Here is a 24,679-nt window from a genome sequence, read left to right on the forward strand (position 1 = left end):
CAGATACTCATATGGTGGTTCTGAGACATTAAACCCCACAAATCATTCAATTAAAGCTCAAATTTTCTTTCGAGTACAACTTGAAAGTGCTGTTCTTGTATTCATGGCAGCCTTCGAATGAGATGAATCAGTTGCTATAGACGGGTTCCCACATCAAGCTAAGTTGGAGGCCCACATCTAGCAAACATTTGACACAACTCTCGTATAGGCTTGCTTGGGAGGACGGAGGCTATGACAACTGCTTCGGTACAGGTGACGCACACTGAAACCAAAACTTAAGAATGTCATCTACGCTGTAGTTGTGATGAAGTGTAGAGCATTTCGGCTAAGGGTGTTTGCCGGGCAACACTTGAAAGCTCTGCAAGATAGCCGCTGTTTTTAAAGAGTTTATTTTTTAATTGTAGGCCAGTGCTCGGTGCTGCAGTGCATGACGCACGCGACAGAGCCCGGTGTCAGCCTTCGTATGTATTCTCAGAGCAATAAGCTGCATGAAGCTTGGATTTTTATACATCGACATCAAACACAGCCATCGCCTAAAGCACGCGCATGCAGGTAGCACTTCCCCGAGGAAGGTCTCTACTTCAATGTGAGGTTGCGATGTTTGCTGAGAAGTAGATAGCTCTCACTGAGAAGCTCGCACGTCTTTAGCCAACTACTGAAGCCTTTCTCTTACAAAGTACCACATATGTTGACCACCTCTCTACTAACCCATAGTTTCATCTGACCTACTCCAAAATTTAAATAGACCAGCTGGAACGGCTTTCTAGGGAGCCTTATGCATTGTTTTGTGAGAATGCTATGTAGCTAATGCCATTAAAGTCAGCGCTATAACAAGCAGACTTTTCTATAGTTGCTGACTAGATGAAGATAAGTCCACTTCTCGATTCTTTCAACCGAGTTTCAATTCATATTCTAGAATTCGGTATTTCCGGTGGAGCTAACAAAAACAGCAAACATTGCTTGATCCATCGCACACTTTTTCTTTACAATGTTTCATACCTGCTTCAGAGTGCCACTAGAAATTGCCAAATGACCCACCCATCTGGCTTTACAGCGTAGGTAGAGAAAAATCAGCTGCCATGGCTGATGGCACAGTGATGCTGGTCGTTGCACCAAATGTTTTATTTGCCTAGTATTTCTGGACATATAATTATTATCGCTAGAAATATTAGCGCATTAGGTGTTTAGAGTTTGTGCGTAACTAAATGTTTTTGTTTATATTTCAATATATTTTACAAAATAAATTCATTATGTGAGCACTTTTCGGCATTTCTATGTACCTTGCCCTTAAGAAATGCGATTGTTCAGCTTCTATTACTCCTACGCTGTTTTCACCTAAAGGCGAAGTGACCATTCTCATTCCTACCGATTTAGCACAGAGATGAAAGTAACATATCAGAGAAAAAAGAAAGAACATTGCTATGATGTAAAGAACCAAAAAAGAACAATGTCCACATGGATATCTATTGTGTAAATTTCCATATGTTTCTCTCCTTTGAACACTTTTAAAAGTCGATTTTGCACCGACCGGTGTGTTCTCGCCAATTCGAAACAGCTGGAGCAAAACAACACCTGCTGAAATGGCCTCCGCATGACCAATGAATGGATATATGGAACGTGTAACGGACGGTTAAAATAAAGAAGTCAGGTAAATATTCTAACCCTAGTAGACGTAGCACACGGCATCAAATGTAACGTAACCACGGAAGTACGTTTATTCTTTATACACAATGTGTTTATTTGCGCACTCAGTAAGACAACTTTCTTCAAGCTTAATACAAAGTGTTGTGTTTGTTTCTCAGTCAAGTCAACGGTCCCAGTTCTCTAACTATTAATAAAGGTTACAATATATTGTATATATATAGTAAAACACTTGGATAAAAGTCTAGTGATTCTAATAAAACAAGGCAAAGAGCCTTGTTTTAGTATGTCAATCTGACTAGCCGGACTCATCTACACTGCACTGCTGGCGTAGATGCGTTACATAGTATCTGTTAATAATTCTGCTGTGTTCTTTAGAAAGGAAATAGATGTACAGAAGAACAAATTTGAAGAGACAACTCGAACGCCAAACATCGTGTTAAAAGGACGTGGGTTCGATGAACAAACTGCACTCGGAGAACTATAATGCCAGTTGTTTCGCTAACAGGAGTTTAATAATACTGAATAAGTACATCGTTGAAGTATCATTTTTTAAATAGTGCACCAAAATTTCACCACAAGACTCTAAAAACTTTGAAATGTATTTTCTGTATTTTCGTGGCATCGGCACGATGAAATTTTCGGAAAATTTATATGCTAGGTCTATGACACCCACCGATTACAATGTGCTTCGTTTTTGTAGATTGGATTCTACGTAGGGCCTAGTAAACGCCTTCAAAATTTCTTATGTCACGTTCTTCAGTCGGCAATTTGAAAGCGGCGTGGCCACTGATATTTTCTTTAAGCGCGTTTTCTCGCTTACTTAGTGTCGTATCGGTGTAAGAGTGGTGTTCTTGAAATTTCTAAATTGTACTTTACTCATACGCAAAAAATTGTTTTGGTCTTTGGTATCACGATGAAGTTTTTTTACCTGGCACAGTAATTTGGTGAATTTTTTAAACAAGTATTCTGAAACAAATTGTCTGGTTGCGAATAATGTATGGTTAACCGATCCTCTTTTACCCATTCTCCCCCACATATTTTTACCGTTAATATCTTTTGATGTACTTAGTACCCAAGCTTATACGTAAAGATCGAACGCGGGAAGTAAATAAAGGTTGCAGACATATTTTTCTTTTTGTTTTCAGTGAAGAGGGCATGGCACACTCATTTACAACAGCAGTTTTGCTGTTATTGCTAATGTTTTATGGTGTCTCATGCAGGTAAGTTGTCACTTTCTACTGCATTGTTCAAATTAGTGTCATAATATGGTACTATAACGAAAGCATTTGAAGGAAACACATAGTGTGACCTATACGCCACTTGCAGGCAGTTACCATACCCTTAGCCTAATTCTAATTAACCGGAACCCTAGTGGGAAATTGGTTTAAACTGGATGCGTGAATTATTAAGCACTTGTAGTAAAGTGAAAAATTTCACGAAGACAAGAGATGCTTAAAACGGTTTTTCCCAACGCGTCGTAAATGACTGAAGTCAAACTTCAATCGAATTATAATGTGAATATGCATTGATTTACAGACATTCAGCAACTTGAAAGGAAATATCTAGCTGTTTTATGGTTTCAATTGAACAGTAAGTGAACAGTACATTTTGGAAAGTATTTTTTTTTCATGTATATTGTATCCACCAAAACTATAAACTCCACGATGTAAGGTTGGTAATTTTTGGTGTCATTCTAGCAAACTTAAAAGTAAAAATAAATTGCGGCAAAATTATTCTCCACTTCTTATTGTAGACAAAGCACACAACAGCTTTTTAAATCACATACTACCATTCTAATGTACCCGGGTTGAAGAAAAAAAGCCAATATAATTGCCCCGCCACGGTGGTCTAGTGGCTAATGTACTCGGCTGCTGACCCGCAGGTCACGGGATGGAATCCCGGCTGTAGCGGCTGCATTTCCAATGGAGACGGAAATGTAGGTCCGTGTGCTCAGATTTGAGCGCACGTTAGGGAACCCCAGGTGGTCGAAATTTCTGAAGCCCTCCACTACGGCATCTCTCATGATCATATGGTGGTCTTGGGACGTTAAACCCCAGATGTCTATCAATCAATCAAGCTCATATCGTTATGTTTCCTAAAAATGATGCTCTCATGTTTATTATTTAACACTAATAGGACTGTGAAAAAAAATAGAGTGGGGAAGAAGCATACTTGAATCAAACACTTTCCTTTGCACTACTTCTAGTTTCACATTCCTTGCTACGACGGTACTGCGCCCAAGAAAGAGGCCGTATAATCAGCTTACTGTAAATATTTTTAGGCTTCATCTTTCAACTTCTACAAGAAAGTATGAAAAAAAAACAATTGTGTTACCTTCTCCTGGGCCTATACACACGACCTCGCATAAAGGCAAAGAAACACATTCGAGTGACAAATATACACAAACACGATGGAAAAGAGCTCGGACACATGGCAAGAGATGCGCAAAATTGAGCCAAAGAAAAACAATATTGCGCATAAGCTCCCAAAAATCACAGAGTTTATACGAAGGAATTTAGTGATGATGAAGGCAGTATATAGGTCTTGGATTATCGCTACCATCAACAAAAACGCTCCTATCGCGGTACACAACTGACAAACGTAAAGGGCCTCGTCTGGTGGTTGGAGAAATCAAGGGCACTGCAGTGCACACTATTGTGTCATCTCATCGTATATCGCCGTTTGCGGTAGACCTCTGAAGGTGCAAGCCCATCTGAAACAAAAGCTGTGATGAGCCCTTCACGTATAGATGATACATGTCAACCTCCTAAAATTCTTCTACGTTTTGTAGGCTGACGTGACCTTCCAGAACTTAGCCATATGCAGCTTCCCTGTTTTAAACGTATTCCGCAATAATCTGAAGACTTGTGGATAAGGAGTCTGGGTACGGAGCGATAGCACGCACGCTCGACTTTTGCTCCATAAATATTGCTTCACAGAGAAAAATTGGACTCCTCGAAAAGACAGTGAAGCTTAATAAACAGACTAGCTTTATCTACGGATCAGTTTCAGTAAATGTAGGTCCGTGCACTAATAAGTAATGAATTTGATTGTTTAATAAACTCCCAATTATTACAAGATACACTTCTACCACTGTGACTTGCACTAAAGGAGACGCACCTGAGGAGAACTCAATCCAGCAGCATTTCGGGCTAGTGTTCCAGTTCGAGCTAATTCAGGTTTCGGCAATGAATTGTGCCTTTGGGTGTTGAGCTTTCTTTCTCGTCTTGTGTACGCCCTAAGCACCCATGGCAGGTTTGTACTTTGAAGATTCATTTCTTCCATAAAACAATATTCACGAAATATTGAAGTTCATTTATTACCAACTGTTAAACTCGTGAGGGATATCCACAAAACTACATCTCGGCAATTTTTCCCGTTTTTCTGCAGCAGTCGTCTGTGAGACCTCGTATTACAGAGGTGTGCTCTAGTACCGCATTTGCACATACACTAAAGCACTGAACATTTATATAAGAAAAAAACAGCACTCTCCAATGGTCGCCAAATGCGACAAATTCTAGAACAATGAGAGTTTTTATGGTAGGACTAGGTTTATAGTCACATAAGTTTCGTATTTCAAGAAAGCGAGAGCAGCAAATGTAAAACTGTGAATGAAAGTTCGTTTCAAAACGTGATGTTAACTTGTTAATAATTCAGAATTTGTGACAATGACAAATCTTGAATTACAATGAAAGTGTTAGGCATGTGAGACAAATTTAAGGAAGTGGCCTGAAAAAAGTAAATATAGAAATAATAGCATGGTACCGAAACCCTAAAGTAACTGTGTGCTGCGCTGCAAATTTTGTCGAAAGATTTTTTCTGCCGGCTGATCTGTCCTTTTGTTTTCCCTTGCCTCAGGCAGTGCCTCCTTTATGTTGAATTCACTGCGAAGGGTTGGCATTGATAAAATAGTGAATGCGTTGCGTGAGATATAGACGCAATCTGGCAGTGGTGTCGGAAAACTTGAGCTTGTGCAGAACCCAGGGCCACTGTTAGGTGGCAGCAGCATATCGTCGAAAGCAAGCTTTTTGTGCACAGCGTAAGAAACACTAGGGTCTTTGAAAATATATATCTATGTAGTTTCTAGTAAAGCAACACACCAGCTAATATTTAAGTATTGATTCTGTGCCTCAGATATGCTTAATAGTTGCTTTTTTATCGAGAGTGTTCAGAAGTATGACTGCAGCCACCGAATCAGGATGGCTGGGCGTTCAGGAAGGCTTAAAAGTTTGCCGGGTAATTGAAGCGTGTGACAGACAGGTAGATCAGGCCAAAATTTTTGCGTTCAAGGATCCAAAGAAATACTATGGTCTGTAAAAGCAGTGTAGACACCCGAGTTTACAATTCAAAAAGAACACTTAATTTGATACCCATCACAGAAAACAATGCCACGCGCATTGTTTTGGGGGCTTCAGGCATATGGAGTATTTTATTCCCGGCTGCGCTGCTCGTCGTAGAAGGCAAGTAAAATTACGAGTGTATAAAAACGTATTGCTTAACCTCAGGGTAAATATTCAACTTGAAAGGGCAAATTGTCAAAATTTTATATACGTTCATTTATTCAAATCTCAAGTCGTGTAAATGCTTAGATGATATATAATGGGTTGGAAACCACTATGAAACTGTACTGCAGTGATATTTCCGTTCACCCGTTACTAAATTATTGAAACATAATATATTTTCTAGACTGCCGAGGAAGTCGAGAAACGCTTTGTTCATGGACTCAATGCAAGACTACGAACACATGCGTGAGTGTTGTATGCTTATCCTGACGAAACGTCCCATCCGAAAACGTAGGCCTTGTGTAAATGTTAATTACTCGTATAAGGAGTCTGCCTAGTTTATCTCACTGTTTTCAATACGCCAATATTGCGATAGACGTGATACACAGAGAAATTCACGCATCAGTGCAAGTCATACTTGAAGTTGAGTCAATTGGTTGTATTACAAATGCAGTTCATAGGTCGTAAAAAGGTAGTAGAGAATATTTGGTAGCTTGAAGAGACGAGATATTCTTGAACACGGAGTGTATAGAACTAGCGCTTCGACAAGCGGTGTTCACTTTTCAAGGTAACAACCTTGAAGAAGGCACAACCATTTGCAGAAATGTTGGAAACTGTAGTAATGAGTTTAGAGAATTTCAAATACTCAGTACATGCTTATCTATGTTAAAAATTGATGAAGTCAAAGCTAAAAAGCAAAAGTACGTTCGATATGCAAAAAATAATATACTCTAATTTATACGAGCTAAAACTAAGTGCGAAAGTGGTAGCGCAAGTGTCTATTCAAGAAATATCAGAACTCATTTAGTCAGATTCGTGCACAAAATACACACGCATGTTCATGACCGAAAGTCCACTTACCTCTGCTTTTTCAACAGTGATGTTCGCTGGTGTAAATTTGAGTGCAACGCTGTCGGGACGGTACCGCATCACTAGAGTGTTTAGTATTATACCCTACCGAATATAACATTGTGCCTAGCTGTTATGGAAGCCAAGCTCCGTCAGCCGAATTCACGACCTCTTACAGAAAAGAAAATCCTCGGACCTTGGCAGATGGTTTTGCATATGCGCAAAGTCACGAAAGCTCTCTTAAGCTCTCTTTAAGGACTACCTGACTTCACGAGCGCTTGTCAAAGAACAGCGTGCAGCCGTGCTGTGTAGCCTCGAGCTGACTATTTATCCATCTCTTCCTTAATGTTCATCTTCTCATTGTCTCTTTTTTTTCTATTGTTCCTCCTTCCCCCCCCCCTCCCCAAATGTAGGGTAGCCAACCAAGCCCAGCTTGATCAACCTCCCTGCCTTTCCTCTCTATTTCTCTCTCTACATATAGCTGCATAAACTTTCATTCAGTTCAATCAAGCGCACTTAGTGTAGTATAAATTGAGCTGACATTAAAGCTTCCGGCAAGTGACGTGTAGAAAGCAGTGATGCCTTATAAAGGAATATAAAGAATCAATGTGGCGCATTTAGATCTTCATCGTTGAAAAATTACTGTGTAAGCAAAAACGTTAAATTGATCATTTCGCAGAGAAAGTTGGTGTCGGCGTCAGCGTCAGCGTTGGTGTCGGCACGGGCATCGTTGGCTGTGAGATAAAAATTATTATCTTACGTAAGACCAGCAATTTGAGAACGATGCTAATAAATGACGAAAAATACTGGTACAAAGTGGAGACCAAACAAGGGTTGTTTGGGTCTGAGTGGGGATCAAACGCGGGTCGTATGCGTGGCCAGCGGATGTTCTACCATACGGCCACGCCTCTGCTGAGAACAGGGAAAAGAGCTTACTCTTTTTTGAAATGCAGTAAAAGTGGTTTTCATGCTTCGCAAATACACGCGTACTTTCTATATGCTTCACATTGCAACATGAAATATTGCCGTAATAATGCGCGCTACAAGCATCCATTGCGAACGGGTGTCAGAATATGTTATTATCATGTTGGCTCTGTGGTGGAAAGCCTCGCTGCCAAAAACACACATGCTACTGTGCCCACATCCTTAAAGCCATGCATAGAGGGTGTATGGAAAATTCGAAAATGTCTCGTGCGCAAAGTTTTTGAAATACGCACTAGACATAGGATGTCGCTATCGCGTTCCATTCATAAAGGCGAAGCTTAGCGTCTCCTAATTTTCATTTATTTGTGCTGAACACATTCCTGGTCAAGAGACAGCCATATCATTTTAAGCCAAGAAATACTGTTAATAAATTCGAGGCAACATTGTCAGCCGTCGTGCGAAAATGTTAAAGTGTACAAAAGCACAAGAAGAATGTCAGCCTTCCAGGAACGCCAATAGAAACAATAGTTGTAAAAGCACAGTAAATCAGTTAACAAGCAAACATTGCACGCGCGTAAAACGTGCAAAACCACAGTAAAGAAAATTCATGGAAAAACAAAGCTGAAGACAGATACTTACTAGTGGGACCAACTCTCCTCTATAAAGTAGACGATAATGAACACGAGCATTGTACAAGTGCTATCTGGGATCATTAGGATGTATTAATTTTAATAATTTGGAAATACGCCATACTACCGGTCAACCAGTTGGCCCTTATCGTTACAGGTGCTTCTTGTAGGCTACAATGCAAGAAACCACGGGCAAGTCTCTGCATGGAGTCTGCTAACGGAGAATGCCTTTGCCAATGCAGTAAGTTTGCTGCACATAAATTTATTCTATAGACCGTATGCGTTCAGCGTTATGTTTATTCGCATGAAAGCGGTTTCTGCAGCCATAGGAATTTGAGTGCAGTTAATGGAAAACAAGTGCCACTTCTCAACGTTATCCGTGAAATAGACGGCATAGAGAAGAAAGCAGACATGGCACCTCTAATGGTGGCACAGTTGGTACTTCATCAGCTTCATGTAATGCATAATGAAAAAAAGAAGATATATACAGACGGATCGTACACAGAAGTCTGGGGCGGATATTCGACATTTTATATCGCAAGGAGCTAACCATTGTTCGATGGAGAAGTGGTTTGAGAGCCCTTAATCAAAGGAAACGGTACTTTATGAAGTTGATCCTCAAAGAAAATTTTTCATAGTGACAGACGTCCCACGACACCTAGAGACATTGATCCACCGACTTAGATTGGAAGTAGCATACACAAACAGCTTCCTGCACAAGATACATCGATCCAACTCACCGGAATGCCATTGTGGTCATGCAGAAGAAAATGTTCGCCATATTCTTTTGGAGTGCGTTAAATACGCGAATAAAAGAGAAAAATTGAAGAACAAATTAGCAAGTTTGGACAGGCGGCCCCTCACAATAGAGAAACTACTTGGACGATGGCCTGAGATGCATCTCCAGAAAAAGGCAATAATCTTGCTGACAGACTTTTTAGTGGAGACCGGACTGGACAAGCGCCTATGACTGACAGCCAGAGATGGATATTATATAAAATGTGGTCATGTATATACTGACATTAGATTAGCAAGGTGTGCGTGTAAGTAGTTTATGACTGTGTGAAGTGCGCGAAGAAAACTGTGTATTGGCATGATATTTGAACTGGTTTCAGTGTGCTATTAAGTTTTTCTTTTTCGTATTTTTCATTTTTGGGTACCGTTCTGTATTTTTATTTTATTTTTCGCTTCAGAAACTTGTGATATGGAGTAGCCAAGGCAATAGGCACCTCAACTTCTCCACAGCAAAACAGTTAAATCAGAACAGAACAGATCAGAACAGAAAACAAGTGGATGCCTATTAATAAAGTGTTAAAAATTGCAATTTAGGGACGAAGCGTCTTATTGCGGCACACGTTCATCCATCGTAGGCGTTGTAGTATGCAACAAGTTTAACATTTTGACCGCCAAGGTGGTTCCGGTGAGAAATTTCTTCTGTGCGTTCTTAAGCAATAAAAAACACTGCTCAATGTACATGCCAATGACTGCTAATGAAGAATGAGAGACAGGAGTATTCACCTTTTAGTTAACGCGCACGCTGTGATCCCCATTAACAGCCATTGGCATGTACATTGAGCCCTATCTGACAAGAAAGGGTTGCTACGTTATACTCGCTGGGTGTAACCTCCTTAGTTTTAGAAAGCTTTAGCGAGCGTTGAGTCGCAGCGCCATGAATACAATGAACTAGTATATACCATGAATGAACTCGAGGTGGTTAAAGGTGGGAAGTAGATACGAAGCGCAAGCAGTAAGAAAGTAAAAGCCGAATTCTCCTGCCTCTCATTTGCCGTTAGCAGCCATTGGCATGTACATTGAGCACTATCTGACAAATAAAAGGTTGCTACATTATACTCGCTGGACGTAACCTCCTTAGTTTTAGAAAGGTTTAGCGAGAGTTGGGCCGCAGTGCCATGAATACAGTGAACTAGTATATACCATAAACTCGAGGTGGTTTTTTTTTATTGTAACTTTGACATCCATGTAACAAAAACTTCGCAAACACTTGTTTGGTCCCATAGCCTAACTGGCTAGTAGAGGGACCAATTGTGTGACATACCTACATACTTGCCGCAAGCGGTTACACAGCGACAAAAGACATAAACCTGGATACAGTGTTTAAAATAGAAAAAAAGCGAAAAACTTATGATTGAACTATACAAAAAAACATAGCGCAGAACATAGCTACTTATAGCACAGAACTTTAATAGCACTAGAATAATACTAATCATAATAATATTATTAAAATTACTAAATGACTATGCAGACGTATTATTTAGAACGTTCGCATGAAGTGCATGCTTCATGACCAATGAAAAACTTCTAGCCTCTTTCACATCAGTCGGTATCGCATTCCATATGAGAGCGCCGTGAAATTCTATGAGTCTTCTACCGTAGGCATTTCTGTGTACTGGTAAATTAAAACAGTGATTCGCTGCAGCTTTTGTACAGCGCGCGGATAACGTAAAGGTGCTTAATGGGAATGGGTCATCATGTTTTATTATTCTATGCACTATATCAGCAAAACTAGACACGTGAACAGAGCCCAGTGGAAGTACACGCATCATTTGAAACAGTGGTTTTACAGTATCCGTCCTGTTTGAGTATGTAATAATCCGGACTGCCCTCTTTTGCAGGCGGCTAATGTATTTCAAATGAGTTTTAAATGTACTGCCCCACTATGCTATACAGTAGCTCAAGTGACTGTGCACGAATGCAAAATATAGGATGCGCAAAATCGATGCGCCAAAACATTCACGGGCTTTTAGTAGCGTGTGACACCCATATGGTAGCTTGGAGCATGTCTTTTCTATATGCGATTTCCAGTTCATGTCCGAGTCAAACATGACCCCTAAGTACTTAAACGAGGCTACTGGCTATAGCAGTGCCGTATCTAAAACCAAGTTTAAACCTGCAATGTCGAGTTCTTTTTTCCTAGAGGGAAAGACCATGTATTTAGTTTTCTCTGTGTTGATATTTAGGTGGTTTCGTTTAAACCATACATGTACTCTCTGTCTCTCTTTGTTAATTTTATCTTCGATGTCTCTTAAGCTGTCACCAACAGATTAGTGCCGTATTGTCTGCGTACATTAAAGCTTCTAAATATAGTAGGATGGAGGGAAAATCGTTAACGTACAGGGAAAAAAAAGCGGGTCCCATAACTGAGCCTTGTGGTACCCCAGAGACTATTGATTGAGTAGAGGACTCGACACCATTCATCAGAACTCGTTGCTGGCGGTCGGATAGGTATGATTTGAGAAGCTGGTGAATTTTGCCTCGAAAACCGTAGTCATTGAGCTTACTTAACATGATGTTGTGGTTGACGGAATCGAAAGCTTTTCTTATGTCTAAAAAACTACGACGGCTATCTTATTGTTGTTCAAGGCTTTGTTAACTTGTTAGGTTAATACCAAAACTGCAGTAGATGTAGATCTGTGTGCTCGAAAACCATGCTGGTTTGAGCAAATTATATTATGTTTGGATGCAAATGATGTTATCTGCACTGATAAAATTTTTTCAAAAATTGTAATAATTACACTTAACACAGATATTGGTCTGTAATTAGATGAACTTGATCGGTCTCCATCTTTGTATACAGGGACCACTTTGCCCAGCTTAAGCTCATTTGGGCATATACCACAGTCCTGCCAGTGTTGAAACATGTGCAGCAAATGGTCTGCCAAAATGTCTATGTTATTTTTTATAATTTAACTGTAATAGCGTCGAGCCCAGCCGCTTTATTGGCGTCTAGGTTTTTTACCATTGACATGATATGGGACATTTCTATCTCAAATATGGCAAAACTATCAGGAACTGGTCTAATGGGACGCGTGTGGTCTGTAGTGTCAGGAAACTGAGCAGCCAAAGCACGACCGACGTCTGCAAAATACTTGTTAAAGTGATCCACCGTGTCTTGAGTTATATCGTCAGGCAGTACGCGTTTATCTGAGTCAAGACCAACTGCAGATTTTGCTATTTCCCAAATTTGCTTAGTGTTGCCTCCAGCCGCTTCGATAAGCTTAGCATAGTATTCTTTTTATCGTTTCCTCATTAGGGTGACTAACTTATTCATATAGCATTTGAATTGATTTAAGTAGCAGGCATTGGTTCTCTGCTGCGTCCACTTGTGATACCATTATTCTTTTTGTTTCAGTATTTCTAGAATACTAGGTGTCATCTAAGGGCAGCGTGGCTTGCCGTACTTACTACTAGTTGTGGTGGTGCTTAGTGACACAGCATTTTTGAGAGAGCATATGAAATTACTGTATTCTATATTTACATCCTCGTTATACATAGCACAGTAATCGATTTGACTTACTTTGTCTCGTAGTAACTTATAGTCAACCTTTGTAGTTAATTTTCCCCTAGAAGGTTTCGTATTGAGAGGCTCATTTATAAGGGTAACAAAAATAGGCAAGTGATCGGCAATCGAAACAGGAAGCACACCAGCATGCACATCATCGCCAACATTGCAAAGGGCGTGGTCAATAAGAGTACATGACGTGTCAGTGATACCCGTTGGCTCATTTATGACATTACACAAGTTAAAGGATTTTAAGAGGAGCGTGTACTCATTCGAGGTATTGGATGACAGGTCGATAATAAAGTCTCCAACAACTACAATATTATTGTAGTGCATGCAGGAAACTCTCAAAAGCACAGACTCAAATTCCTTGATCGAAGAACCGGGCGGGCGGTATACAACGCCAATAACTGGCCCTCTTTCCATTTTGATAAACAGAGTTTTTATAGTTGCTTTGGTAACAGATGCATGAAGCAACACATTGCACGCATTATTGTCCCGTATAAACAAGGTAACACCACCTCCTCGCGCACGCGAGTTTCGTGGCTGCGATAGTAGCCTGAATCCCTGCATACTGAATGTTTCATCAGCCTTCAACCATGTTTTACTCAAAGCAATGATATCGAAACCAAAGTCAAACCGTGCTATATAGGTGACCAGATTGTTAGGTGGGAAGTAGACCCGAAGCGCAAGCCGTAAGAAAGTGTGCGTGTGCCACCTGTCGTTTAGTCCTTGGAATGTCTGCTGCATGGCGGTGCTTTTGTATAGGGAATATATGTTGAAAAGATGCGAGATGGTGGTACTTGGAGTGTTGAATAGATGGACGAACGGACACACAGACAGATGCATGGATGAACGCATGAACGGACGCAAGGGCGGATGCATGGACGAACGCAGGGACGGACGCACGAACAGACGCACGCACGAACGGGCGGATGGATGCGTGGACGGCCACAAAGATGGACGCATGGACGGACGGAAGCAAGAAGGAATGGACGAACGAATGCTTTGCCCCACTCTCCATCATTCACTCCGTGGATATGCTGCCAACTTTTTTATGGTCCATATAATTAATTTTGAATAAAAACTGTGACCAATATATCTACGGGCTTGTTAACTGTATTTTAGCAGACAAATATAATGAATCTGATGTTTGAAGAGCGACAGGCTACACTTGGTAACTATAAACCTGAACTTATGCCTAACACAAAATAGGTCGACGCAATGAGCGCTTGCGAGATAGAATCTGAATTCCCCTATCGCAGTGGTTGATGCCTACAATAACTTGTTTAGAATACATTTTCAGTAAAACTGTGCTTAAAAGGTACGACATGAATGATTTAAGACAGCAATGGAACTTTGGCGAAGTTCTGTACATTTTGTGGTCAATATTTATTGTTTATACTAGGACCAGTGGCCAATTTTCGACCAATGGCAGCATGCTTATGACGCCTTAGACATGACTTTTGAACCCTGTCCACTTCCCTTGCAATTTCTCATGTGAAGACCAAGTTAGCAGTATTGAGGTTAAATGTGGTCAGACAAGAAAAAAGACGATCCATCGCTTTCTGGTTCACATTCTCTTCTCTTCCACCTTAAGACATAGCAAAATAACGTCTTCATTTCTTTTCTTAATCATCAGCTTATTATCCATTCAGCCTACACCGCACTGACTTCATACAACTCGGGCCCTCGCCTCAATAGTCCACTGACGCCTGGATTCTACTGTCAATGAATTCAATGCACAAAAAGGCTTTTTCGTTCTCAGGGTGCTCAAAAAATGCTAAATATTGACCTAAAATGTACAGCTGGGGGCCAGAGATTCATTGAGTGAGTACACCTTTTATGTCTCTCTTTTCACCAAAGTTTTTCGGCAAACGCATTTCAAACAATTTGTTGCTGCCATTAGGAACTACAATAATTTTGTCGGTAAATCCACATACTATAACGCAAGCGCTAAATGCGTGTACTCGTGTTTTAATGGAGTTTGTATTGTAACAAATTCACGAGTTAACGAATGAAAGCTTTTGTATTGTAGGAAACGTATGAGGCCGTCCAAAGGAAGTTTAAATGATGTGAAGATATCAAGGGGGTTCACACGGGTGCTGTCGCCCTTGCAATTGAAGTCACACAGTAGTGGCCCGATCGCAAATATTTTTCGGAAGCTTGTATGATATGCAGGCAGTCGCACATACTGTACTTCTTGCAGAACTCTTTCTGAAAGCCCTTTTATATGCTGCATGCCATATATTTTTATCTGTGAGTAAAAATGTTGTAGAATGAAATAAGCGCTTAAAATGAGGTTCCTCAATTAGTTCTCGGCTGTGGCGGCAGGGTTTCTGATGGGAGCGGAAATGTTGTGGGCCCGTGTGCTCAGATTTGGGGGCATGGTAAAGAACCCCAGGTAGTCAAAATCTCCGGAGCTCTTTACTACGGCGTCTCTCATATTTATATGGTGGTTTTGGGACGTTAAACTGCACATATCAATCAATCAATCAATCAATAAAAATTTTGAAAGTACCAGCAGCGTGAAAGAAGCATGAAGTAAGAGATATAATTGCCAATGGTTATTCTATACGAAGACGCGTAGAAAGCCATAAAAATGTAAGAAAACAAATCCTGCTATTTCCACAAAGTAAAAAAGGGCTTGTGTTTCATGGCTCTTGTTTTTCCTCTTTCAAGAACAAGAATATTCACACGGTATGGTTAATTCTCCAAGAATATCCTGGTGTGGTTTGCTAGAGTGGCTTCCTGGGTAACAAGTACACTCACTTTTCTTGCGTTTTTTAACACTAGAATGCCATTAGGCTTATTATCTCTGCCACTTCAGCATTCTTCCAGACAGTTCAGTGGTAAATACACCTAAATACTTCGAACTATTTTAGGCTGGAAATACTCAGTAACAGGTTGGTTCGAAGGGTATAGTCATACGTCATTTGATTGAAGCATCGCGTTTGGAAGATTCAAAGCGTATTTCTTAAATAGAGGTGTAGTACAGGAGCCGCATGACGACAGGAAATACGAAACAGAAAAATTGTCAAGTGTTCGTTTCAAGCTACCCGTGCAATACCTCGTCGGATTTGCTTCCCCTGTATTCTAGGCCACCACAATGACAATTTGATCTCTATAATCGAATAAAATCACATTTCTTGCTTCACATTTGGTACATTTTGAGTCCCACTTATCTTGAGCAGTGAAGTGCCTGCCTATGAGCACTGGCGCATCTGCTATCAGAAGTTAGCTACAAAAGTGTGTTCACACGTACATATAGCGCAGTGGCAACCTACTATTACCACAATATTACTACCTATAGTTCAGCGTCGGTATCTGCATACTGTGCGCTAAATACCGCAGCTGAAGTGGCTGCCTGGCCGCTTCATAGAGACGCGATTCAGACTGTCCATACGTTGAGATCACTGGAAAATGACTTGTCAAATATTGTTGTCAATATTGTGACTTGCAGGGATTAGCCTACAAGACATCTCTCACCAATGAATTCAAGAAGCGCTAAGCGCCCGTCCATCATGCATCCCTTGCATTTGAAGCGGCGGTTCATCGCTACTATAGCGATAAAAAAGGACGTTTGATGAGATTAGAGTTGTTATCAAGCAAACAATTTTATTTTGTGCGAAGTTCCGTGAACTGCTTCCGAGAATATTCAGTGATAACCAAATCTTTTTCTCGAACATTGCCATTTCAAAAACAGTATGAGCTAAACAAGATTTGATATAGACATAATTATATTAGCTGTTGGGTTTAACGTTTCAAACAATAGGGTCTCAAATATATATTATTATTGTCATACTACGAAGACTAGGATGCTTTTTCGCCATGTTCGTAGTGCTTAAGAAGTACAGCCGTCTTCCACCTTGGCAGGATGCCTGAAGGGAACATCTTTACTGAAAGACAAAAATAACTTGGCTTCATAAGGTAATGTCGGGAGTCTGATGTATGACAAAATATTTTTTCCAGAAACTGTGTGGTTCGAAACAGCTTTCGAATAGGAATTTTTAGAACTTCGCAAAAGTTACAGAAGAAACGCATCAATCTGCAAATTTGTTGCAAATGCTTGAGAACACCCGTGTGTTGTGGAAAAAGGGACGCTTGTTGTCAACACATTTATGTAGAAGAAATGTCAAAATTCTGCCAAGAAATGCATTTTCGAGAATTTAGTGTGGTTATTCGTTGGCAGTGTAATTCACACTGCAATGAAACGACTAGCCCATTTGGTGTGATCAAAATTTCTACCAGAACCAAAATTTAAATGGTGATGATGGTGATCATAAGTTGGGTTTAATGTTCCAAAACCACCATATGAATATGAGGGACGCCGTAGTGGAGGGCTGTGGAAATTTCGATCACCTGGGATCCTTTAACGTGCACCCAAATCTGAGCACACGGGCCTACAACATTTTCACCTCCATCGGAAATGCAGCCGCCGCCGCCGGGATTCAATCCCGTAGCCTGCGAATCAGCAGCCGAGTACCTTAGCCGCTAGACCACAGCGCCGGGGCGAAATTTCAAAGTACCTATGTTTTTTCAATGGCACAAAGTTTCTGTTTTGTTGACCGGACTTTTTCGCACCAAAACTTTGCCATTTCTTCGAAGTACTCACTACGAAAGTGCGTATTTTTGTCGCTTTACCACCGCCCAACAATGATCACAAAGCCCGGTGTGTGTTTTTGTGAGTTTTCCTACGTTAAGCGCTGAAAATAACGTTAAAAGTATACTAGACAACAATTAAACAGCCAAAGTTTAAATTAAAAATATTCTTTATTGTGCCAATAATTTCATTACACTCGAGCAACTTTTCCATAACCATTGCGGAAGCCTTTAGACAAATGCTTCATTTTTTTTCACAGGGCAATATAAATTCAGGTCTGGACAGGGTGATTATCACAATGTAAAAGTTTCTAGTAGAACGCGAGATGAACACAATTTCATGAAAACTGTCTCGCGAAAAGAAGTGGACGTGTTTCAATAGAATCAGTCCGCCAGCCAAACAATGCATTTCATTCTGCTTGCCTTGCTACAGCAATATGTAGGATGTGCGACCTTCCAAAATAGTGCTTATTCTTTAAGGGGCAAGTCAGAGCAGTTAGACAAAAATATAGTAACACGATGACTGATAATAACAGCGAGTACAACAACAGCAGTCATAATAATAATAATATTAATAATATTAATAATAATAATAATATCGAATAGGATATCTTTCTAAGAGCGAAGCTTCTACACCTGGAGGTGAACCATCGGGTGTCCATGGAAACCCTTCCGCGGCACTTCTTGTCAGCCCCTTCCACCAACGGAAAAAGTCGGCACAGCCCCGACACCAAGTTTGCCCACAACACGAGCCGTGCACGAGCAACGAAAGGCCTGCGCTTACACCGGAGGTGTTCAGCCACTTTTGCACGTTAGTACTGGCAGTAGAGTTTAGGCATCCTTGCGTGGTTAGTCAAAATCTGTAATCCAACACTTCTTTTTCGACGCTAAGTAATACCATATAGCAATAATCGAGAAGGCCACCTTAACTGATAATTGATCGATTGATTGATTGATTGACTTGTAGGGTTTAAGGTTCCAAAACTATTGTACGATTATGAGAGACGCCGTAGTAGAGGGCTCCGGAAATTTCGACCACCCTGGGGTTTATTTAACGCGCACCCAAATCTGAGCACATGGGCCTACAACATTGCCACCGTCATTGGAAATGCGGCCGCCGCAGCCAGAATTCAATCCCACGACCTGCGGGTCAGCAGCCGATTACCTTAGACACTAGACCACCACGTCGGGGCGACCTTAACCGATAAGAGCAGCCAGCTTCGATGTTTCTCATGGTTTGCAAAGCTAGGGTAAACTTCTTTTCTTTAGGACGTATGGCTATCTATGTTAATATGCCATGTAATAGGTATGTGGTATTTTATTACCTTTTAAGGGCTTTCGTACACTAATAATTAGTAGTACAAATTCAATTCAATATTATAATATGAGTGACTGTCTATTTCTTTTACATGCAGTAAAAAAGGCATATCCATGCCCACCTCTACAAAATTCCAGTTGCCCCAGTAGATCTCCGCCAACTTGCAGGCTAGATGATCAGCTCTGCTTCTGCAAATGCTGTAAGTGAAGCGCAAACTTGAATCTTCAAATATAGGAGCTATGTTGAAATAATTTGCTAATGGTCGTAATTTTCTTGCCAATCAGAAGGTTGTGAGCTAAACCTCCACTTTGAAATATTTTAATACGACATTCTTTGATTCCGAGGTCCACCCAAACCTTTCGGACGGATTTCTGCTAAGAAAATACTTCACTTACTTATGACGACAAAAATTAGACGTCCCAAAATCACCATATAACTATCGAGACGCCGTAGTGGAGAGCTCTGGAAATGTTGACCGCCTGGGGTTATTACGTGCCCCCAAATTGGAGCACACGGGCCTACAGCAGTTGCGTCTCCTCCGGGAATGCAGCCACTACAGTCGGGATTCGATCCCGCGAGCGTCAAAAGCGTTGGATTTTTTACCTAAGGTAGATTAGTTTATTTCCGAATAAATTAGTGCATTGCGTAAACTGCTTAACATGACACTAGCCTATAAACTTTATTATTAGCGCTTTTTACTTCTGGCTTTTGTAATAGGCGACAGTTGCTTCTCTTGCTGACAAGCTAGAGGGCGTGCATCTAATCACAAAATTTTTGAAATGATGTTTCTGCACGGTGGTATGATTAAAAGCCGTAGATTAGCCCGCATACGTGTTATGGTTCCCTCGAAACCTGATCACCACGCAGGCCCAAAACAGCAAGAACGTCGATAGCGGCATTCTTTGCGACGCATCGTGTATAAGTCGTGGTTATAACACTGCAATTAGGCAAGTTATGTGGAAAGACTGATAGGCTAAAACGACGCGATTGCTTGAAATGACAGTTATGCTTTCTTACGTGCTGGGGTAAAGCGTCCGCTAGTGATTCACGCAAAAATGCGTGATCTTTTTACAGGTTTTTTTTTCTAGAGAACATGTGTAGTTCAGAAACTCTTCAGATGAATTGTACAGCCCTACAAAACACCACAGGACCCCACCACTATTAACACTATTTTGCTACATCTGCATACATTCCAGCCTGGTTAACTTGAAATTCGGGACAACCAAAAAATAAATGGGAGGGGGGAGAAGGGCAAAATCAAAATTTCTGTATGTATTAGTTGTTGTTGTTTGTATTATGCTGTAGCTTGCATTTTAGTAGCGGCCCACACACGTGAACAGTCTCATATGAGAACTAGCATTTTCCCCATTGCCATTATTTATGCGCTTTTCTGAGTGATTGAACTGTCAGCACGCACAGCTTGCTTGACAACCGTGGTAAACTATACCTTTCTGTAGGGTAGTACACTGGAACGCTAAAACAACACTAAAAAATGGAGACTCGTGCAGCCTCAAATAAGTGATCGAGGTAGCTAACTCCCGCTAGTAAGCTTCAAAGGTGGCTTTATGGAGAAACATTGGTGCCCATGACGCCATGAAGCAATGAACATTTTTGAGCACCCCAAAGTGCCGTATCAGGTGATATGCACGCAGTCAGCCTTCTTAAGCATGTTTCCTGCCGCTGTTCTAGAATAAGTTCACGCTCACACAAGCACAGGGTCAAGCGCGAAAAAGTATAATTGTGTCAGAGTGATGTATTACATCAAATTTAGCATTCATGCCCTATACTGAGAGTACAATCGAACATCAGCCGGTCATCGTTGTCACAAGTTCTTTCATATACGTTTTCTTTAAAATACCAGATATACTGAAAGAGACATAAGATAAGTGTGTAAGCAGGTGAATGTGTATTCTCATTGCAGTCTAGAGAAAACAGCCGCCAAAGCATTAGGCGTAGTCTTTCTTCCAAATTGTATTCTTAGCCTCTTGGCTCAGAAGCAGTTCTTCTACGGAACGTTAGCCGCACCTTTGTGTAGGCAAAATTTTTAAATAAAGTTATTTTCTAGGCTTTGAAAATGTTGGTGCAATAAAATAGGGACAAAAGAAGTATTCAAAAAAATTTGCTTGAGTAAGCTTTATTGTTTGCAAAGCATATAGAGCTGTTCAACCCATTTGAATTGCTGAAATTTTGTTGTTTGCATAATAAATAACTATACACTGGCACGTGAGAAATGGTCTTACATGCACGGTTTTGAAACAATAGAAGATAATGAATTTTTACGCCTACCTCAGTGCCTCGCTTTTATATCTGACTAAAGTAATACGACCGCCTTCGAAATTGTTGGCAATCGCGCGGCTTTGCTGCAATATAGGTGTTCAGGATAGACGCGCACAGCAATGACGCTAGCGAACAACAGTGTAAGAGTGACTCCTTGCAGTTATATTCCGCGAATGTATGATATTTAGTTTGCCATGTCATTGTGTAATTTGCAGCAGTCCTATCGAAAACAAAAGAAATGCGAGTATACGTAGGCGTGCTTGCGCTTCCCACAGAGCACGTGACTGCTTTTGTTTCTAAAGACGATAGTCTTTCTTGGGGACCTTCGACAGAAAAGTTTTGGTCTGTCTGTCTGTCTGTTTTGTCTGTCTGTCTGTCTGTCTGTCTGTCTGTCTGTCTGTCTGTCTGTCTGTCTGTCTGTCTGTCTGCCTGTCCACTCTTAACAGTACCTCAAACCTCGGACCCCATCCGCAGCACCCACCAATATTGCTCAAGATTCAGCATTCATACTTGTGCGATTGTCAATTAAAAAACAATCTTTGCCTATATCTGAGGTACCACAACAACATGTCAATGTTTTGTATGTGTGCCTTTATACTGCAGAAGTCACGCACAAGTAATTCTAAAGACCATAGCGTTAAACACGCTGCGCTGACAGTGCAACGTGGTGCTCAAAAAGGCAAGTGTTACTAACGCTTTGCTGCACACGCCTTCCTTCGTTTTCGAAAATAACTGCCAGATGGCGCTCGTGTCTATCGTGCCTCGATGCGCTCGTTCGCCTCCGCTGCACGCTCGAGGCACTCTAACGTAGCACCTCCGGAATACCAATCACCAACTTTGTTGCGCAGAACATCAAATAAATGTTTTGTTCATTCTCATTGGATGCAAGACTATGGTCTTTCAGCGGCATTTGCAACGTAACATGCAGATCCGGGGCCAATTTTTCACCTACACCATAAAGAAACATTTGTGACACTGTTGGCTTGGAAGAATCGCTCTATCAAGCTATATTAAATACAGTGTTCTTGGATTGCACAACTCTGAGAAAGATAGTAGCTCCAAAGTCCTTAATTACGTGCTCAGTGATATGCATCCAGAGTGCGATTTTCGGAAACTCTTTATTATCCTAAAATTAGCGTCAGCAGGATTTTGGTAGTTTGTGAGCATGTTTTTTTAATTGTCTTGTTGGTAGATTAGTAGCACATGGACGCAAAATTGTTCATGTTTTACATTAAGTCATTGTGATATTCACCAGTGCTACTGGTAAGATCGCATATTGATTAGAATTGCTGCAGTTTTCATTCATGTCAACAAATGCGTTTTAATTTGTATTGCAGGGTGAACACACCAATGAGTACGCCCACATCTCATCAAGTTTTCAAGTCCGCCTAATAACACTGTTCCTGAGCGCACATTTGGGAGCTTCTGTGCTAATTATTGATGAATAACGTAATATTGATAATTGTTTTCAAGCACTCTGAGTTTATTTTTTTAGTTTCGATAAATAATGCCAGTTTCTGACCTCCATCACCTACGAATATCAGCACAAAAATGTGGAATGTACATGGAAAAACGTGTGATACTGTTTGAGCATGGTGTTCATCGCGAAACTCTAATAGATGAAAAGTTTCTTAAATGGAGGCACGTAACACTCAGACTTCAGTGAGAGGTTTCCTAAAGCATAAGTGGCACTTATACAAAGAAGGGGTATTACTTTTGGCTGTGTTCCATTTGATAGATACTACCCAACAAGGTTGTTTACAGCCTCGCTTGAAAAACTCAAAAAGGAATTTGTTTCGTTGGGTTGTATGTACATATGGAAGATGCTGTTGAAAAACATCGCGTGGTTGTCTCAGCATACATCATCGAAATTAACACTACGCTAAGATGAGCTTTCTCGGGAAAGGCCTCTCACTTGAATAACATCGTAGCAATATCTCAGGTTTTCCGCCCCAAAACGTCGGCATCAGTATGAGAGCCGCCGTTGTGGAAGGCTGCTGTCGTTTTAAACGTGACAGTCGTATCAGGCTGCTTGTCGATGTGATGCTGAGGTTGTGTCAGTGATCCGCTTTTCAAGCCCAACATGGTGATCAGAAAAGAAAGAAGAAGTTGAGTTGGGAAGATAATAAAGCGGGAGAAATTGATCGTTACAAACAAAATTGTGAGAACACTCGTTTTGTGACCCACTAAAAAAAGACACAAAGCTGTATCCTTGATAACACTTAGGCAGTGTGCAAAAAAATGGATGTGCTTTTCTATAACAATATCTTATTTCACCGCTTGGTCCAAAGCTGCTGTCATTGACTTGTTAGGGTCATATGGGGCTGTCTCCACAAAAACCAAGGCATCAATAGCAGTTCAGCGCTGTGGTATTACATAGACGTGATTCAATGGCATCTCATGACAATACTGTTTTATCATAGCAGAGTTCTTTATAGTTTTTACCTATGTACCTAGTTTGACATTTGCAACATCACATGGCTAGGCCTATACTGCCACGCATGCTATTTTTATGTGATCGATTTAAACTTCCAAAGACTGTGAACAAAGTCGGAGCAGAATACGCCCCAGCGTTCGAGAAGCTTCTCCTTTGTAGCATATCATTTAGTTAAGATGGCGCCCAGGACACGAACACTCAGGATTATAACAGAGCCTGCACGACCCCCACTGATAAGGCTGGAAAGTGCGACGCGCGGTGTATAAAAGACGCCACGTCGCAACGATTATCAGCTTCTCAACAACCGACGCACTGCATATCGATAACAGCTTACAGCGTGCACTGCTTGATGTAACCTAATTTGATATGTGGGATTCGACGTTCCAAAACTATCATATGATTATGAGAGAGGTCGTAGTGGAGATCTCCGGAAATTTCGACTACCTGGGGTTTTTTAACGTGCACCTAAATCTAAGCACACGGGCCCACAACAAGTTTGTCTCCATCAAAAATGCAGCCGCCGCAGCAGGAATTCGATCCCGTGACCTGCGGGTCAGCAGCCGAGTACCTTATCCACTAAACCACCAAAGCGGGGCCTTGATGTAACCTGTTTTTTTTATGGCCAATAGTTCGGCCAAATAAATTGTTTCAACTTCAAAAGGACTAATGCTGTCTTCGTACACGTCACAAACACGTGAGATCTCTCGAGGAATGGTGTAGTAAAATAAAGAAAGAGAAATGGGCCAAGAGCACACACTCAGGGACAACAGGGTCGAATTTTCCCACCACCTTCTCATCCAAACAGCCTTCGAGATTTCTGCGTCAAATGAAAGGGGCTTGATCCCGGAGAAGACAAGCTATCATAAGCGAAGACCAAGTGACGCAACCAGTGCAAAAAACAAAAAACAAAGAGAAGTGCGACGCATTATTTTCAGTTTGTTTGTCTTTTTTATTTTCTTCACGTGCAAAGATATTTTTTTGCAGGTTAAATTTAAAATTTGTGAAAGAACATTGCACCACCAAGTGACAGTGGCAATTGGACGTCTTAGCCAAACCAGCTATGTGACATAATGAAACAGGGCAGTTCTCATGCTTGTTTCGAAGGCATCTGTTTTTGCCTATTCACAACTAGAACTTGTGGGATCGAGTGACATTTTCTGTGACAGTGGCGCTGATCACCACGGCCATACGGTGTCG

General features: G+C 41.0%; 1 protein-coding gene across 1 annotated transcript; it reads left to right on the forward strand.

Annotated features, from left to right (window-relative positions):
- The first annotated feature begins 1,425 nt into the window (after positions 1-1,425).
- On the forward strand, positions 1,426-24,142 carry LOC142765001 (uncharacterized). The gene is made up of 6 exons (XM_075865551.1): positions 1,426-1,648; positions 2,790-2,864; positions 6,331-6,392; positions 8,706-8,789; positions 18,866-18,967; positions 22,383-24,142. Exons 2-6 carry the CDS (start codon positions 2,800-2,802, stop codon positions 22,385-22,387), a joined length of 318 nt encoding a protein of 105 aa, XP_075721666.1. The 5' UTR covers positions 1,426-1,648; positions 2,790-2,799; the 3' UTR covers positions 22,388-24,142.
- Positions 24,143-24,679: the final 537 nt, after the last annotated feature.

This window comes from Rhipicephalus microplus, chromosome 6 (assembly GCF_043290135.1).
Source record: "Rhipicephalus microplus isolate Deutch F79 chromosome 6, USDA_Rmic, whole genome shotgun sequence".
NCBI classification, from domain to species: Eukaryota; Metazoa; Arthropoda; class Arachnida; order Ixodida; family Ixodidae; genus Rhipicephalus; species Rhipicephalus microplus.

Bases quoted from the DNA above. Each gene is read 5' to 3' on its own strand.
- LOC142765001 (XM_075865551.1), top strand. From the start codon at position 2,800: ATGGCACACTCATTTACAACAGCAGTTTTGCTGTTATTGCTAATGTTT. The intron at 6,393-8,705 runs GTGAGTGTTGTA...TTATCGTTACAG, and splicing joins GCAAGACTACGAACACATGC to GTGCTTCTTGTAGGCTACAA. The intron at 8,790-18,865 runs GTAAGTTTGCTG...TTTTACATGCAG, and splicing joins AGAATGCCTTTGCCAATGCA to TAAAAAAGGCATATCCATGC.